The 18201-nt window shown below is 39.8% G+C and overlaps 1 protein-coding gene across 1 annotated transcript in view; it reads right to left on the bottom strand.

Annotated features, from left to right (window-relative positions):
• The window catches only part of NWD2 (NACHT and WD repeat domain containing 2), a 65367-nt gene extending 47640 nt beyond the window's left edge, over positions 1–17727 (bottom strand). Inside the window, exon 1 of the mRNA XM_063310491.1 lies at positions 17577–17727. Coding sequence (XP_063166561.1) covers positions 17577–17727 — 151 coding nt within the window. The remainder of the gene's footprint in view (positions 1–17576) is intronic.
• Between the last annotated feature and the right edge of the window lie 474 nt (positions 17728–18201).

The raw sequence follows: 18201 nt of genomic DNA, 5'->3' as shown, positions 1-18201 counted from the left end.
TGGGAATTCAACTGAATTATTGCCACTCTGATTAGGCTGTCCACAGTCCAGAATGCTTTCTTCAATCAAACCTTACTTTGACCTTCTGCTTGACTGGGGAAACATAGATGCAAGGTTTGCACAGTCCTAAATATTTACAAGAGCCTCTTGTGGTGCAGAGTGGTAGGCAGCAACTGAAAACTCTCCCTGCGACCTGAGCTTGATCCCAGCGGAAGCTGGATTCTCGGATAGCCGGCTCAGGTTGACTCAGCCTTCCGTCCTTCCGAGGTCAGTAAAATGAGTACCCGGCTTGCTGGGGAAGATGACAACTGGGGAAGGCAATGGCAAACCACCCTGCTCTATAGTCTGCCAAGAAAACGTCGCAAAAGTGGCATCCCCCCAAAGGGTCAGACATGACTCGGTGCTTGCATAGGGTGTCAGAACCCACAATCAAGGCGTTGTTAGATCTGTTGATTGTGTTCTCTGCCATTGAAGCAACGAGTTTCAAGCTCCAGATGGGAGGGGAAAAGTTGCTGAGAGTGAGAAGGAATCCAAGGTTGCATCAGCCAGCCGGCCAGGACTGGAATGCTGGACTGTTAAGGGAAAGGGGGGGGGGGAATGTGGAGGAGGTTTTGACGTGCCTATGTGGCTTTTATCAGGTAGCTGTGTGAGAACTTTTCTAGTTGTGGCTTTTTGCTTAAATCTGTACACATCATCGATAAATCCGAAATCTGCATTTCATCTGGATGCATGAGTCAGAAGTTTATTGAGTCAACTGTGTCAGAACTTTACATAGGGGACCTTTCACCAAATATTTACTATTTTTAAGAGTATGGGGTGGCAAAGGTATGGCTACCATTTATTCTATGCCACCCTCTTTCTCTGTGGTCTGCTTGTCTCTACGATATTCTGTCAGCCTGCTCTGGGTTCATCGGATAACATAATTGGAGTGGATTCAATGCCTCTGACTCATCAGTATCTCATGAGCTACAAGGGGGAAGTGGGATGTACATAGACAATTACGGATTTATTCTGCGTCCTCTTTTTGTCTATCACTCTGCCTGCTTGCTGTCTAAGAGATGGTTAATCTGAGGTCATTTTCCTCTGCCTTCCTTCCTAGGCACACATGCTCTTTGACTTCTCTCCTGGTAGGCTGAAGTCAGCTGGGTGCTAGGCTTTGCCTCTTCCTGTAAATAAGTCTCTGTTCTATTATAGTCATAACACTTGCCTCACTGATCATTGTTTGGGTCAGATTCCAACTCTCAGGAATGTTCACATGTTCACACAGAACATTTTGACCTCCAACAATAATCAAGTCCTGTCGCTGATGAGAGTCATTTCTAGGAGGGACTAAGCTCGCCAGCTAGATGTGCTGAGGCTCAATCACTCCACTACACCAGAGGCAGAAAAGTGTCATAACCCCATAAAGTAAGCCAAGGCTCATTCTTCCAGGCTGTGCATCCCAGAAAAACCAGTGATCAGAAGCAGCAAATCACACCTCTCCACAAGGTGAAACCAGTGATCATTCCACAATGTTGCGCCAAGTGGACTTTTAAAACAGTTGTTTAAAATAAGATTTTATTTCACTGACTCTGCCTATGTGAGTCAGCCCTGATTCAGTCCAAACTGAAGACACTAATAGGGGATCTTTCCACTTGTGTTTGCAGCCTGAGCTTTGAGGAAAAGCTGATTTAATATGAGCTGTTTTGTCTCTGGATCAAAAAAGATGCACCCACAGGCGATATCCTACAGCTATTTCCATTTCTGGCTGGCTGGATGAAAACAGCTTTAGAGGATTCTTTGCAGGACATGAACCCTGCCTAGTTTCTCCTGGATGTTTTCAAGGCCTTCACAGGCAGTACATTTTGACAACACTTCCACTTTTAAAGGCAGGGAGGAGGAATAGGCAACAGACCAGCTCCATATGGTGCAGTGAAGAACCAAGGATATACTGAAGCAGTGCTGGGCCTCTGGAATCAAATTTGATTATCCTCAAATCTCCACGTTGAATTGAATCTGGGCTGATTCTTACAAACTTAGTAATGGTTCATGAGTGCCCTTGATCTAGATTAGGAATGTCATGTATAGGAATGATTTGTAACTCATCTTCTATGCCATTTACACAGTAAAAGTTATCCCCTCTCTAAAAGCTGCGATTAGCCACAGCAGTTCTATACTGTGAATAGTAGCATTGTGGGTATAATAGTGGGGAGTGAGTTTTGCAAAGAAAATATAGTTATTTCATGGTCTTCCCACCCTCACTCCATTCTGAACAAAATCCCCATCTTGTAGCAGTTATCATTTTAAAATAAAATAAAATAAAATAAAACGTACAAACAGTTCCTTCTTGTCCATCCTGCACATATGCCAATTTCACTGGGTAATCCCAAATTCTAATAGGACATGGAAAACTAAGTAATTCTATAAATGCAATTATTTTTCTAACTAAAAAACCCAAAGGATTCAACCTTGTCTTGAATAGAAATTACTCAGCTCTTTGATCATCACCAGGTTTGGGGGTCCCAGGAAACCAGCAACATTTTAAGGTGGCTTTCCTATTGTGGGCGACATGTGGTTGCTATACTCTCCATTTGTGGTTAGTATATTCTGATTTTTTAAAATGATCTTCAATTTTTAATATGAATGTCTATATTTTTGTGATTGGTTTTATAATGATTGGTTTTATATTGTGGTTTTATTTGATTGTTGTACCCTACCCAGAGTCATTTCTGGTGAGATGGCTATATAAATTTGGTAGATAGGAAAATAAATAAATACAAAAACATTGGATGCACTTAGATTGAGAAGAAAAGCAAGTCCTGATTATGTGGTCTCTCCTAAAGACTGCTACTTCTTTTTGGTCTCCTAAAGCATGTTAAGGTCTCTTTTTGATCTTTTAAAGCATCCCAAGGTTGTTGTTGTTATTGTTGTTGTTGTTGTTATTCTTGTTGTTAGACATGCTGTGGTTTCTTTTTGGTCTCGTAAAGAAGACAATACTGGAATTGTGGATGATAGCATTGTACCACCCCTCTGTCTGTGGTCACTCAGTGAATCTGAAAACTAGGACTGAAAAATTGTCCGTGGTTCAATCAAGCACAGTTTATTTCTTGATCCAAAAATGGTAGAAGGGTAATTTTCATGTTTTAAGACATAAATGGAAGAAAACCAAGCTGCCAATTTTTAGTGTTCTACTGCTGAATTTTCAGAAGTATATTCAGAGGAGTTCAGTGGGGCTATTTAAAAAAAGTTGTTTGAAAGTTACATGCAGCTATCTTCCATATCTTTTCAAATGTTCACTTCATCAGAAACAAATTTGCTGTGCTTTAACGATCTTAAAACCAATAAATAGAATAATTCATGTGTATGCATACATACTTGAATTCTGAGAATATATTTTCCAGTATTCAGGATAGAGGAGACACCTTCATAGGAGAAGAAAATTCACAGCCAGTGATGGTTGACATTTTGTGAAGTATGGTAGAAGGCTTCAAGTCAGATGTCTCATGTTTAAGTGTCAGTTAATTTAAATTCTCAGCATGTACTTTAGGAGAAAAGGAAAAAGTCAGCATTGATATTACCATGTCTCCAAATGCAGAGCTTGAGCGAGAGTCATTTATAAACTTTAGCTTATTAAAAGCTATTGACTGCATTGACCAACTACTGATGTTTGTACTTTCCTAAGGGTTGGGGTAGGGGGAACTTAGCCTGGGTCAAAATACTGTTGAATATTTGCTATTTCTTGCTGATCCAAGGACCAAAGATTATCCTTTGCAAAGTAGTTAATTTTTACTGTTTTTTAGCTGTTTTATGGTACCATATTTTATACTTTATATTTTATGGTGGCTGATGCCCAACCTTCTGATATGGCCATTTGACTAATCAATAAAGTTACTCATTCAACATCCTTTGCAAAGGGACTTTAGTCATCCTCAGGCAACTATACAAATCTCTCATCTTTTACTTCTTAGTGTGATCTCTGATAAAGGAAAAGAAAATTATTTCTGTACTGTGCTCATAGAGAATGCAGTATTGGAAACTATATCTTAACTGGAAACTAAATCTTAAAATTGATTTTTACTAACTTGGGATGCAAGTGTGCATTTACCAGTTTTCTGCACCTATAAGCCTACTGACCACTGGGACAACAGAAAGTTAGCATTTTTATCTCCTTTCCTTGTCTAAAAGACTAACGCTGCATATCTCTAGGTAACATGCCTCTTATCAGTTAGACTGATAATCTCAGGGCTGTCATCACTTCTTTCCCTCCTGAGTTCAATCCTTCTCTCCTTCTGACTCTAATTTGTCCACTTCAGATTCCCACCAGGCGTCCATTCTCTCCATACCAAAGGAGAGCACGCTATAGGCTCTTAGCTAGAAACAGACTTACGAAACAAAGGCTTTATCATCACCATGCCATATCCTAAATAAAATTCAGTTTATTTTCTTTCACACAGGCACCAGCTACAGGAATATTTTCTTACAAAAGTTACACACCTGAGTTTTGTGTTTCTCTCTCCATTTATTCTTTCTACTGTACAAAGCTATCCACCACTGTATACCTATTATTCACTGGTTTTCTAAAAGAACCAAGGTAATACAATCATGGTTAAGAACAGGTTTCCATGCTGGGTCTGCACATAGAATATTGATAGTTTTAATTGGTTTTCATAATATTATAAATCAACTATCATGAAAGAAGTGGATGAGGATGGGGCAAAAATAAAAATGATGTCGTTTCCACTTAATTAAAATTAAAATGGATATAATTTGCTTTCCATTCATGCATTTAATGGTTTTTCTTTTCTGTACTGTAAAAATTATAGCTTTGGGAGACCTCTCTGGAGTTTCATGGAAGGCTTTTCTGGTGATAAGGGGTAAACAAAATCTGTTTTGATGAAGGAACTACAGAAACCAAATTCTCCTCTGAAATGTTTTAATTGCCTTTCTGGTATGCCATAAAGCAAATAGCTCATACATGTAATTACAAAGTATGAAGTCAAATCCATTTGTGTTTGTGCACACTGATTTTTAGGGATGTCTCAAAAAGCCTCCTTCGTTGGCTGAAAGTGGGCCAATAATTCAGCAGAAAATGCACTCTGTGGTAGAGAAGACATCTTGTTGTCTTATAGCTATGAGCTGCCTGGAGAATTTGTCAAAGTGCTTTTTTGCTCTCTATACATTTGGACTTTCCATTAAAAATGGGTTCTTTGAGGTTTCCACTCTCTGTGTAAAAAAAGATTGATCCTGAAGTCTTTATCACCATAAATCAGAACAGTAGCATCTGCTACTGCTTGAAAGTACTCTTGGGTAAATTCCAGGGAAGAGCTAAAAGAATCTAGAAACCCTAAAATACTCAGCTTTATATCTTCCATATATCATGTAGGAGTGTGTAAATCACACACAGGAATTACTGTATTCTTCTGAAACTTACCTCAAACAGATTAATCCATGAAACCAAAACAGATTTCTGTCATTCATGGAAAGGAGGTAAATATAGTTGTATGAGGCTTGAGTAATATAATTTACTCTGTCTATAACATATTCTAACCTATTACAAATGCTGTACTAATCTGAGGTAAAATTGCCACTTTTCCTCCCTCCAACAGAAACTTACCTTCTCAAGAGTAAGTAAAATTGTGATACTAACTCACAGGTTTTATATATAGGGCTGAAACCAGAGGTCTGAACAGCTTTTATTTCACAAGCTAAAAGGCAAAGGTTCTCAGACTGTAGCGCATGATACCTTGGGGACTGGGAGGACTGGGAGCAATTTTAACACAGGGTTGCAGTTTTTGTAAAGCTAATCAGGTTTATGCAGGCAAAAGAGGGAGCAGAGCTTGAGGAAGCTGTCAAAATTCACTTCCGGCTTTGCACAGACAAAGTTCTCAACGGATGGACTTGCTAGGGCAAAGTTTGAGAACACCATGATACATAGTTTAAAATGTACGTATTAATTGAAAATGGAACACTTATTTTTGCCCAATCCTAACTCCTATGAAATTATTATTTTTATTCAAGGGGGAGGGTTGCACAAATTAAATTATCCTTTTAGGGGATTGTTATGCTGCAAAAATTAGAGAACACTTGCAGTAATGACAATACTGGTAGAGACAGAGATGGGAGATGACATAACAGCTAAATTTCAGCCATTTACAACACTGCTAAGGCCAGAGCACATTTGCCAGAAAAATGGATGGCAATCTTTATCTGATTGTGTCGCAAAATCTTGCAACTGCAGGAAAGAATAGAAAATGAAGATCAGAGAGGTCAGATAGGAGAAACAACTCATAACTTCCTGCCGCAAACTATCAGTTGAGAATCTAATAAACGCTGGCATACAATTTTAAAATTTGCTTTCACACTTACTGTTTCATACAGTTACGCATAATAATTAGGTGCTTAAATCACCAATCTATGAAGCTTGCAGTGATAGGTGTTTTGATGATGCATGAGCAAAGTCAGAAACCTCTGGCCATATAGCTCACATGCCTGTACTTTGAGAAGAGGGATTGTTTATCAGATCAATAGATATCTGTGACTTTCTGTGCAGATGTAGGGACACTAGCCAAGATAATTTTGAGTGCTAATTCTGTAAGCACAGCCAGCCTTAGAATTGGCAGTGAAGCTACTGAAGTGGTGGACAGCTTCTGCCTTTTAGGATCAACCATCAGCAATAAAGGAACAAGCGGCCAAGAAGTATGCTGCAAACTAGCACTTGGTAGAGCAGCCATGAAGGCCTTGGAAAAGCTGTTCATATGCCATGGTACCCACAAAGATCAGAATCATGAAAGCCATGGTATTCCCTGTGACACTCTCTGAAAGTGAAAATTGGACTTTGAAGAAGCAGGATAGAAATACTATTGATGCTTTTGAACCTTGGTGTTGGAGAAAACTCCTGAGAATACCATGGACAGCTCAAAAAACCAAACAAATGGATTTTCGAATGAATCAAACCAGAGTTTTCACTCAAGGTACAAATGCCAGGCTCAAATTATCCTACTTCAGACACATTGTGCGAAGACCCAGGTCTCTGGAGAAGGCTCTAATGCTGGGAAAGGTGGAAGGAAAGAGAAGAAGAGGCTGACCAAAGCAAGGGGGATGGACTCAGTTACAGTGGCAATGGGTGCAATGGTAGAAGACCAGGTTAGGGACAGATTGTCATGGAGAAATTCTAAAAATGTGGTCCCTCGGAGTCGAAAAGGACTTGATGGTACGTAATAATCAATTCTGTAAACAGTTACCTGGGATGAAGTCTCACTGATTTAGCACAACCTATTCTTAATAGACATGTACAGCATTTCATTGGAGGTCCCTAACATTTCCCCAAAATAACTTTTCACATTTCTGAATGTGGGAAGAAATGTCCATTCATTGGCTAACAACCAGAAACTAGTACGTTTAACTGAGAATTACATCTCATTAGTGCAACTGGTCTTCATCCCATATAAATGAGTGTTGGATTGTCAAATAAACAGCCTTTTCTACATTTATGGATGTATTCATACAGTGTATAAACATGCTGTCATTGTTGTGCTTCACTAAATGTTAAGAGTGAAAAATTGTTGAGTATTCCTAGACCATTTTTCAGTGTAACGGAGAGACAATGTGTGATGTGAACTGATCCTCAATATTTATTTTGGAAGAAAACCTCACTTGCTCCCTAGAAGGTAAATTGAGGTTTTGAGCTTTGCGGGCATCTCTGCAATTAGGTTACTCCACTTCTTTGTGGGCATATACAGGTATTCAAGGATCATGTGTATGCCTCACTTGATCCAAGGAAGTACAGAATTTCATCTGACATAGCTCAAGATGCAAACTACCTTTTAAACTGGATACCCCGTTTTGCTTTAGCCAATATTAGCTGCAAACACCAATCACCTATTCCAAAGGATCAACCACTAATACAGAATGGGCCCTTTATACTAAATGAGTTCCTCAACTCTTTGGGACCAGATAGACTAGAAATCAAGTGTTATTGAGAGGGAACAATCAGGTTCCCTTTCAGGGGGTTAGAATTGACGGCCTAAATGACACCACCTAACTCTATGATTCTATTTTTCCAAAACATTTAAACTTAAATGCACACTTAAAAGTAATGAAGAAACAGGACCCATTCATAGTTTGTTCAGGCTATGTACGTCAGTCTCATCTCAAGTATCTCCTTCCCATTCTGTCAATTTGGAATTGGGATTGCACGGCAGCCTGCAAAGAGTCATGGTTTGACCAGATTGCAAATAATTTCAAAAAATTGCAAACTGAGCATTTAAAAGAAGCAGGCTGGCGAAGAGCAACTCAGAACACAGGAAGATCACAAGGAGGTTTGTTGCATTTTTTTGTAATAACAGAACAATGTTATTGTTACTGCTACTACCATATTTATTTCATTTATTTATTATTTATTTTTCATATTTTGCCACCGCCCATCTCCCCCAGAAGATGGTAATGATTATTATCAAAACAATGATAATTCCCAAGAGAAGAGCTGATTTAACAGCCATCCCAATCTTCGATGAAATGGAACCCAAGAGAGCTGTGACGTCTCTTTTCTCTCTTATTAATCTGTTTTCTACCTGAATCTAGCTTTAGATGCAGCACCTAACTGGCCTTGGCTGATTTAGAAAAATGGAATGGACTTAGTACCTAGAAGGGGAAACCCCAGGGTCTATTTAATTCACAGGGCATTTGGAGAAGGTTCCCCTCTTTCTCGAAGACTCTTCCCTCTTCTTCTTGCAAAGATGCTTTGAAGTCTTGTGCTTGTTTGCTGTATCCTTCAGTGGGGAAGACAAGGCATAACTAAAACTGGGTTTTGCCAATCCTATTGGCATTCCTGCAGGAACATCAACAGAATCAGTTGTGTTTTATAGCCATCTAGCTTTTTCCCTCTTAAGGGGGAAGTCTGCAGAATCACCAGGAATTGTACAAGAACTTCCACTGGAAAAGCCATGTTCCAGATATCCTGCTTTCCTTCATACCTGAAGACACAAGAAATAATATTTCTCTGTGTCTTCCAGTACAAAGAATGACTGACATCAAAGGGCAAGGCTTACTAAGCCCTATTACTTGATAACACCTGGCTTACTGGAGGAATTGGATTAATGCTGCAGTGACACATACAGTTATGTGGGAGCTGATCCCATTGTTCCCAGAATTTAAAAATTATGATCAAAGGCTATGATCCTGTTCCCATTTAAATGAGAATATGTCCCGTGGAATTCAAGTGAATTGATTTCTGAGCAGACACATATAAAATACATTGTAAGTTGTTAATATTTATAATCATGCAATGTATATAAATATTTATTTAAGCCCCCCGCCCCCGCAAAAAAACCCTATGATAGCAAGGCCATTTCAGCCAATTCAAACTATGGAAGTCATCCAGAAAACTCAAGTGTGAAAGTTAAACCACAGATTCAAATATTGCTAAAAGGGATATTTAAATTTATGTTAGTTTTTTTAGCACTGTGCTTGTTTCCAAATATACCTTTTTGGGTACTAAAAGCTCTCCTGAAGAAACAAATATTTAAGTCTAGATTCCAAGGATACATTTTCTTTAAACAGATGAAAATAACATAGGGCATTTCATTTTCATGAGAATAAAGCCATATCCTTTTAAAGTATGATAATACCCACATTTTTTTAGCACTCTGATTCTTTTGCCTTACAATATCCCAGTAGATAACAGAATGATTTTATTTTCTCCAAATCATTTTTAAAGAAAAAACAAGAAGAGCTAAGCATATATGTGCCCTTTTTTCAATTGGCAGGAAGAATATATACTTTTTTTTAAAAAAAAAGAATATTCTCTGCTCCCATAATCCAGGAAAACCACAAGTGGAGAGAATACACAATACTAAACTAAAAATCACCATGGGCTTATTCACATTTCATAAAATAGTTACATTTCTGCTTATTTTGCATAATAAATATGCTGAATCTTTATTTGTGTATAATTTTAATAACTTTATTTTTTTATAAAAGTGTAACAACTATTGTTATAAAACCTTGGAACACTTTCAAATTTATAAACCAAAGGTAAATTTAAATAGAATGAGTGTACTAGGAAAATAGTTTTAAAAAAAATTCTATGATACTTTTATGCTGTCAACATAAATCAAATAATTAGATCTGGCAGACACTTTTAAAATACCTTTGAGCTGGCTACTATAATAAAAAGCAAGAGTTTATAGGCAGCAAGTCAAGAGGTAATCCCTTAAATACCATTAGCTTAATTTACATGTTTCTGCTGAAACCAATTCTGATATTCCCCCTAAACACATGTTTATTTGGAAGTAAACCATGTTGGGCATAATGTGGATTAAGGAAAGTCTCTTCTGAGTCAATCTCAATTCGTGGTGACTTCATCAACTGCTTTAACTGTATGGGTTTTTCCAGGTACACTGTTCAGCATCACAACTGTTCAAGTTGGGTGCCCATATAAATTTCTTAAATCAATTTTATTTCTTTATTTATTTACAGGACTTATATGGCCGCCTATCTCATATAATCATTCTAGGTGGCTAACAATGATCCATAAAAAAAAGATAAAAACAAAAATACCCTTCTCCCCAGGTGCCAGACCAAACAGCCTCCCAACTCAACCCCCATCCTAGTCCAATGCTTGGGGGAAGAGCCAGGTCTTCAGAGCCACCCAGAAGGCTAAAAGGGTAGGGATCCCTCAGATCTCCAGTGGGAAGCTGTTCCAGGCTTAAGTCCTTCTTAGCTTCTGAGCCAGGGTTTCTCAGCCAGGGTTCCATGCAACCCTAGGGTTCTGCGAGAGGTCACTAGGGGTTTCCTGGGAGAGCATGATTTATTTAAAAAATTATTTCAAATTCAGGCAACTTCACATTAAAGAGGTAAGTTTCATTTTTTTTTTAGTTTAAGAACACTGCAAATGCATATCTACAGTACCAATCGAAGAGAAAATTTGTAGTTCAGGGTTGAACTGTGGAGTCCTTGGTGCTCTCTGAGCCTGGCTGTTTTCTTGCAGACGTTTCATTGCCCGACTAGGCAACATCTTCAGAGACCACCAAGGACTCCGCATATATACAAGCCTACACATGAAACAAATATAATCATTTTGTAACTTGTAGCCTATATTTGAGCCTGAATGTGCAGGGGTTCCCCGAGGCCTGAAAAATATTTCAAGGGTTCCTCCAGGGTCAAAAGGTTAAGAAAGGTTGTTCCAAGCATAGACAAGTTTAACCTTTTAGTTCAGCCTGCTGAGACCATTGGGGGATACCAAGTAGACTACAGAAACCTATGAACGTTCATTTTTATGCAGATAGCATGATGTGAATGTTCATACATCTCTACAGTCTAATTCATGTCACATTATTGTGACTAGGTTGAGGTCAAAAGAATTCAGTGTAACTGCCAACTTTTATAATGAATATTAAGATGTTGATCCTTCTAGCTGAAATATTTTGCAAGGAAATCCCAGAATAAATCGTTAGTCTAGCACTGCCATATCTAAGTTGAAAAAAGCCGCCCAATCAGCGAATGGCAGCAAAGAATATAGGAAACTATACCACTGCTTGTTTAAAATGTGCTAAGCTGGTGAATGCTTAATTGTGCTGACATTTGTATAAAATCAGTATCCAAATGGGTTCATATATGAACCATACTTTATCTCTAAAGTTCATCACATAAATAGATACGATTTGGTTCAAGTTCTTATAAACACCTGCCACAATGTTGATAAAGTTTGACTTTTGGAAACAAATGCCTAATACAGAAATTGGGACCTGGCCATTATGTTCTAGAAAACTGCAAAACACTACTATATCCTCAGTGATATTTACTATCTGTCTGAGTCATGAGAGGATCTGAAGCAATGTGTCATCAATATGTTGGTGACACATAATGTTTCTTCAATAACTGTGATGTGACATTGTGGTGGGGTTCATGGGTGGATTAGGCTGGAAAGGAACAATGAAAAAGTAAAATGAGGCTTAGTGGATAGGTGGGTCCCAAATCTGGGATGCTTATTTGTGCTGGAAGTGGTTGCATTCTCTATGTAAACAAGACCCAGAGTGGGGGTACTTATATATTAAGTACATCACTGAGACCAGAGTGGCTTTGGTAGATAAAGCTGAATTTTGGCCAGTACGACATTTACAATCTGTCCTGAACATGGATAACCTTGCAAAAGTGGTCATGTGTTTAGACATCCTCAAGACTGGATGGTTGTAATACATTGGGGGTCACCTTCTCTTGAAGGTAGTTACATGGTTTCAGCTAGTACAGAATGCTATTTCTAAGTTAGTGCAGCCTTCTGACGCATCTCCAAAAGTTTTAGCTTACCACTTCCCAAACAACTTGGAATCAGGGTATATGAAGAATCATCTCTCTCCATATAGGACCATCCACTACTTCCATTCAGGACTGGATGCCCTGTGGACCACACCAAAACTCATTGATCTTAACTGAGCTCTGGCGTAGAAGGTTGCATTCACTTTTGTGACATTCACCATGTGAAGGAAATTCTTCCAGGAAGTTACATGGGCTTCCACATGCAACATTTATACCATAAACTGAACATGTAGCTGTTTGCTCAAGCCTTTCATTGATTTTCTTTTCTGCCTTTTTCCAGTTGTCCTAGTAATTATTTATTATTGTTGATTTATTATTTTGACTCTTGTACTTTCAGATTGCTTTCATTTATTGCCGAATGTAAATATTTTATGCAAACAACTTTAATATTTCTTTTAATGTAAAATAATATATTAATCTCACAAATAAACAAGCAAGGTATGAGGACAAGACAAAAAATGGTTCATTTTTCACAATCATTTTGCTCTGATGTCTGAAAATGCTAAACTGCATTTATCACTTAATCATGCTTTATTATCAAACCAGAGCTCGATGCTCACTTTTCAAGTAATTATAGTTTAACCAGTTTGTCATTTTTAGCACAACAACACACTGCAACTAGTAAAGAAACAAACAAAAGGACACTTATTATCACCTTGCTATAGTCAGTGTTATGACACAAACAGACCAGAATATGACAGATTCCTCTATAGCTACTACTTTTTCAAATAACAAATTCTGTTCAGGTCATGCAATAAAATAAATAAAAGATCCATGTGTATGAATCTATACAGCATGTGGTAAAACAAGTTTGTACATTTAATAGCCTATATGTTAGGGTGAGAATGAAAATTCTTTCCACGTTGGAAATTTACCACATCTGAAATGCCCATGCAGACATGGTGAAGAAGTTGGGCTCTGCCTTCACTGAATGTTGATTACTTTGTGAATCGCTTTTGTCTTTATTATAAACAATCTTTGGGCCTATTAAAATTGGAAACTGTTACGATAACATAGTAACAAAAATAACTAATGTATATGTTTTCATTCGTACCGAGTGCTAGTTTTTAATTAGTGTAATTGGTACTCCATTGAACTTTTAAACCAAATAATCTTCCTTCTTTTCTTCTTCAGTTTTGAGAATCCCTTGTAACTCCAACAGCCTGCATAAAACTCCCATTTATTTACTTGTTTTATTTAAAAGGACACAGGACTTGTGTTTATAGGAGAGAATGGTGACAGGTATAATTTCTGGGCAGAGATGAGGAAATAGAGCAAGCTAAGATTTCTAATCCTGCACAATTTTCAATTTTGCCAATTAGAATAGTTCATTATAGTAAAGGTAAAGGTTTCCCTTGACGTAAAGTCCAGTCGTGTCCGACTCTAGGGGGCGGTGCTCATCTCCGTTTCTAAGCCTTGGAGCCGGCGTTGTCATAGACACTTCCGGGTCATGTGGCCAGCATGACTCACGGAACGCCGTTACCTGCCCGCCGAAGCGGTACCTATTGATCTACTCACATTTGCATGTTTTCGAACTGCTAGGTGAGCAGGAGCTGGGACGAGCAACGGGAGCTCACCCCGCCGCGCGGTTTCGAACTGCCGACCTTCCGATCGGCAGCTCAGAAGTTTAACCCGCAGCGCCACCGCGTCCCTTGACAATAGTTCATTATAGTTGCTTTTTAAAAAGTAAAAACAAACAAACAAACCTCCTCTCCCTCACTGAACGAGCAACAGCAACAACAGAAATCCGCTTTGGTTATTGTGGTCCTCAGATTAGGCATGAGGTCAATAGATTAATCAAGAAAGAGGATTTAAAAGCTGCTTGATGTCTTCAGAAATGCAATGAAATACAAGCTGTATAAATAAATAAATAAATAAATAAATGGTGAGGGTTGAGTTAGTGGATATGTGTTTGCTGTTGAGATTATTTAGATTTGGCTGTGTCACTGCTACAAGAAATGAAAATGAAAACTTTAAGTTTCCCTATAACAAGTATTGATAAACTTTATGTGTAAATACTCTTTAATATCTCAAGTGGTCCCAATGTTGGCTGCTAGTAGATAATGCATTTGAATTTAATCAATGAAGTGGATAGTTAAAAAGCAATGGAAGACTGCTCGGAGCTGTTTTCTATTTTTTAATGTTTTATAAGCTTTTTCTTAATCTGTTCAATTGTGTCCGATTCTAAGCTATTAAGACACATTAAATAAAAAATCCCTTGAGCTGAGCTTCCCTTATGATGATTACAGACACTTCTTTATAGTTTTACTGGAAACAGTATGGAAATGATTTGGCCTCCAACCCTGGGATTTCCCTGTAGTCTTCCATCCAAATACTAGACAGGCCTGACCATGCTTAGCTTGCTTGAGATCTATCAAATATGGCTAGGTGCTGCCACCTTCTGTTGATAATTAAGGCATACTGCACTCGCTGATTAATGCCTGTATGTTATTTGTGGCTTATATACTATCTAGACCAGTGTTTCTCAACCCTGGCAACTTTAAGATGTGCGGATTTCAACTGCCAGAATTCCCCAGCCTTGCTACCTGGGGAATTCTGGGAGTTGAAGTCCGCACATCTTAAAGTTCCTAAGGTTGAGAAACACTGATCTAGTCACTTCAGGTTTGAGGAAAGAACTTTGATTACTCCGAGCTAATCCTTTCAGCAGTTTCAAATTAAGATTAAATGAAAGCATTTAGTAAAATTGTTTCATTGCAGAGTGCAAGGAAGTTAATCTTTCTTCCAAAAAGGCATTGTCACAAATTACATTTTCATTAAAACCTGTACATTTATCACACAATGTTTATCCAGGCAGCTGTGAAATCTATATTCAGTCTTAGATCCTTCACTGAGATTTCAAAATAATCTCTTGATTTAAAATCTCCTGTTGTTTCCAGTATTTATTACAAGGTTGCTAACCTTGGGTAGATTGCTTGAATAAAATAAAGTACTGGGTATGAGATGTCATTTGAAAGAGATCACAAAAGGTTGCATACCTGATCTAGATCACTTTATTCAAGGATTAGCAAAAATATTTTAAAAAGAATGATTAAATAAATATTAATGTAGAATAATGTTTGACAAACACAAATTTTAATTTAAAAAAACCTAAATGCTTTCATAAATAAGCACAGGAGAACTGAAATATTGCATCAGAATATTATCCTTCTAGTCTATACTACAAGCATCCTTGAAACATTCCGGGAATTTTACCTTACTTCTTTTAGACTTTTGATTAAACTTACAAGTTAGAATGAAAAGTAACAGATGCAACTCTAAACTGAGTTTTAGCAGCATATTAAATTTTTTTAAAAGATTTTTTCTAATACATGTCTGGTTTTTAACTAACATTTCTGCTAATTTACAGCCACATAAATTCATATTAAGCTGGTCTTGAAATTATAACTGTGGGAACCATCTCTTGCTAGGGTGGAAATAGGGTGGAAATGTGATTTTGGAGCACAACCCGTTGATTCCGTCCCATCTTATTTTCAGTACCACGGACAGCTCTATCTGCAGAACGCTTGAAATTATCCCCTCGGTAAAAACCTACTGAGTCTGAATCAGACAGTGATAATTAGATATAAAAGAGAAAATGAATTAAGACCTCCTGTGTAGAGGATGTGAGGCTTTTTTAATGAGTAGCCATGCCTTTGGTGGAGCAATAATTCAGCCGACGACTGGGGGTTTCTTCTTTGGCAATAAACAACTCAGAAACATCTTCTGCATCTCTGCATGGCTGCAAATGAATGCTTAGATCTCTAAGGAGGTTTTGCCAAAGGAATTAGAAGCATCTTTTTCTCATCCTCCATTGCTCTTCTTTTAAGTAATGGGCTACATGCCAGTTCTTCCTGGGACACCATGTACATCTATTGCAAACTCCAAGCCTTGGAGGACTGAATCTTCCCTCCTGCTATATTTCAACGGAGGGAACGAACATAGTAATAATAATAAAAAAAAACAGACAGGTAGGAACGTCTTCTGTCACCAGGCAGGCTGGAGGGCAACATAATTTAATGAACTTTTCACTCAAGGGTGAGGTAAAATGGGAACGGGGAAAGCGGCAAGAAGACACTACTTACGCTCACTGGAAATAGAAAATTAAATATGGGTTGCATTGTTTATTTCATAGATTCTAAGGTCTGAAAAGGCTTTCAGAAGTCATTTAATCTATTTTTCTTAAATGATTCTAATGTGTAGTATCTCAAAGAGGGAAAGTACTCAACAAAACAGTATTTCATTTCAGAATTATGATGATAAACTCATAGACACAGAACTAAAGAGATATTTTGAATTCTCATTTTAGAAAGTACTAACTGGCACACATAGCAAAGTGCAACCGAAAGACAAACTCTTTCACTTTCAACACTATGTAAGTTCCAAGGTGAAACCTGTTCTCTTTGCACAATGGCCTCATATACAGATGCTGTTGGTTCAATTCTTGGAGTGTTCAGTTGAAGCACAAAGTGCCTTAAATTGAAAACTGTTATATAGAGTTCAAGACTTCCCCAATTTTCACAAAAGACTGAAACAGAACATTTCACAAAACCCCTCTGAGAGGTGAAAGACAAGGAGGGCAATCTATTTAAAGAAACCTTTAAATTTGGCAAAAATAGCACCCACCAGAGTCACCACTCTCTAATTGCAAGAAAATGCAGCAATTTTTCCCTAGGGCAAAAAGGGTGGACCACAGGCCTCTTGGGCATCCTTCCCGTGCCTCCGGAGGCTACAGAGTGGGAGAGACCAACTTTTTCTTTTTTTAAACTTCTTTTTGAAAAATTGGAGTGGGTTTTGCAGACAAAACAGATGCCTTAAACTTTGCTTTTCCCCCAGACTGCCGACCCTGCCCTCCTTTAAGCCTGGCTTTAGGACTGTGGCAACCCTCAGCCTGGTGGAAGTGGTACCCTCCCTTCTGCTCTAAGAAATTAAGAGCAGATAATCTAATTTGAGGCCCTGCTAGGGAGCTTGGCATGGCTTATTTGCACACGGGGTGGGTGGGTGGTGGTGGTGTGAGGAATCTGTGGCAAGCATGACCTTTTCTTGCCTAATTCAGGCCGGCGTTGCAGCCCACAGCAAGCCTGGCCAAGCACAGACATCATGTTGGTCTGGGGGCTGTGGAAGGCGGCCAGTCAAAGCAGAACCCTGAATCTCGGCTGCCCCCTCCCCTCCCGTTGCCGCCTCGAGGGTCCGGCCAAACCTCCAGCCCGGGCAGCGCTGGGCAGCCCCAAGGAGGGTCAAGCAGGCAAGGGCGGCTCGCCCCCCGCCGCCGCCCCCCCTTCCCTTACCTTCGGGGTTGGAGCTAATGAACACCCGCACGCTCCTGCCGCTGGGCGCCAAGTGCAAAGGCAGAGCCGAAAGATTGCCGGAGAACGCCGCCCGCCGCAGCGCCGAGTCCCGCGGACCCGGCAGCTTGCCGGCAGCTCCAGCCGGCCACATTGCCGCCGCCTGCTCCTTCCCTTCTCCTCCGCGCCCTCCGTCCTTTCGCCGAAGGGCGACGCCGTCCCCCGCCGCTGTCCGCACGGCCGCGTTTCCGGGGCGCTCGCCGCTTCGTCCTGCAGCCCGCCCGACTCGCTGCCCTCGGCGCTCTCCGGCCGCGGCCGGCGGGAACCCCTCGGCCTGCCGCGCCTCTCAGGCGCCGGCTGAGCGTCGAGCTTTTGGGCGGCCGCTGGAGGCGGCGAAAGGCTGGGCTCCGCAGCGGCGGGAGAGGAAACTTTGCGCGGGCCGGGCAGCCGCTTCCCTCAGGGAGGCATGGCGGCGCCGGGGCCACGGGCGGCGGCGGGCTGCTCTTCCAGCGCGTCTTTGGCCCCGGCAGGTTCGTTCGGCTGGGGAGGGGCCCGTCCGCCGCCCCCTCCCCGCTGCGGAACCGGAGCCGGTCTCGCCGATCTCGAGGCTTCTCTGGCGTTCGGGCGA

Source organism: Candoia aspera, chromosome 8 (assembly GCF_035149785.1).
Source record: "Candoia aspera isolate rCanAsp1 chromosome 8, rCanAsp1.hap2, whole genome shotgun sequence".
NCBI classification, from domain to species: Eukaryota; Metazoa; Chordata; class Lepidosauria; order Squamata; family Boidae; genus Candoia; species Candoia aspera.
The sequence above is the reverse complement of the archived record's forward strand: the minus strand, read 5'-3'. Positions and strand labels throughout refer to the sequence as shown.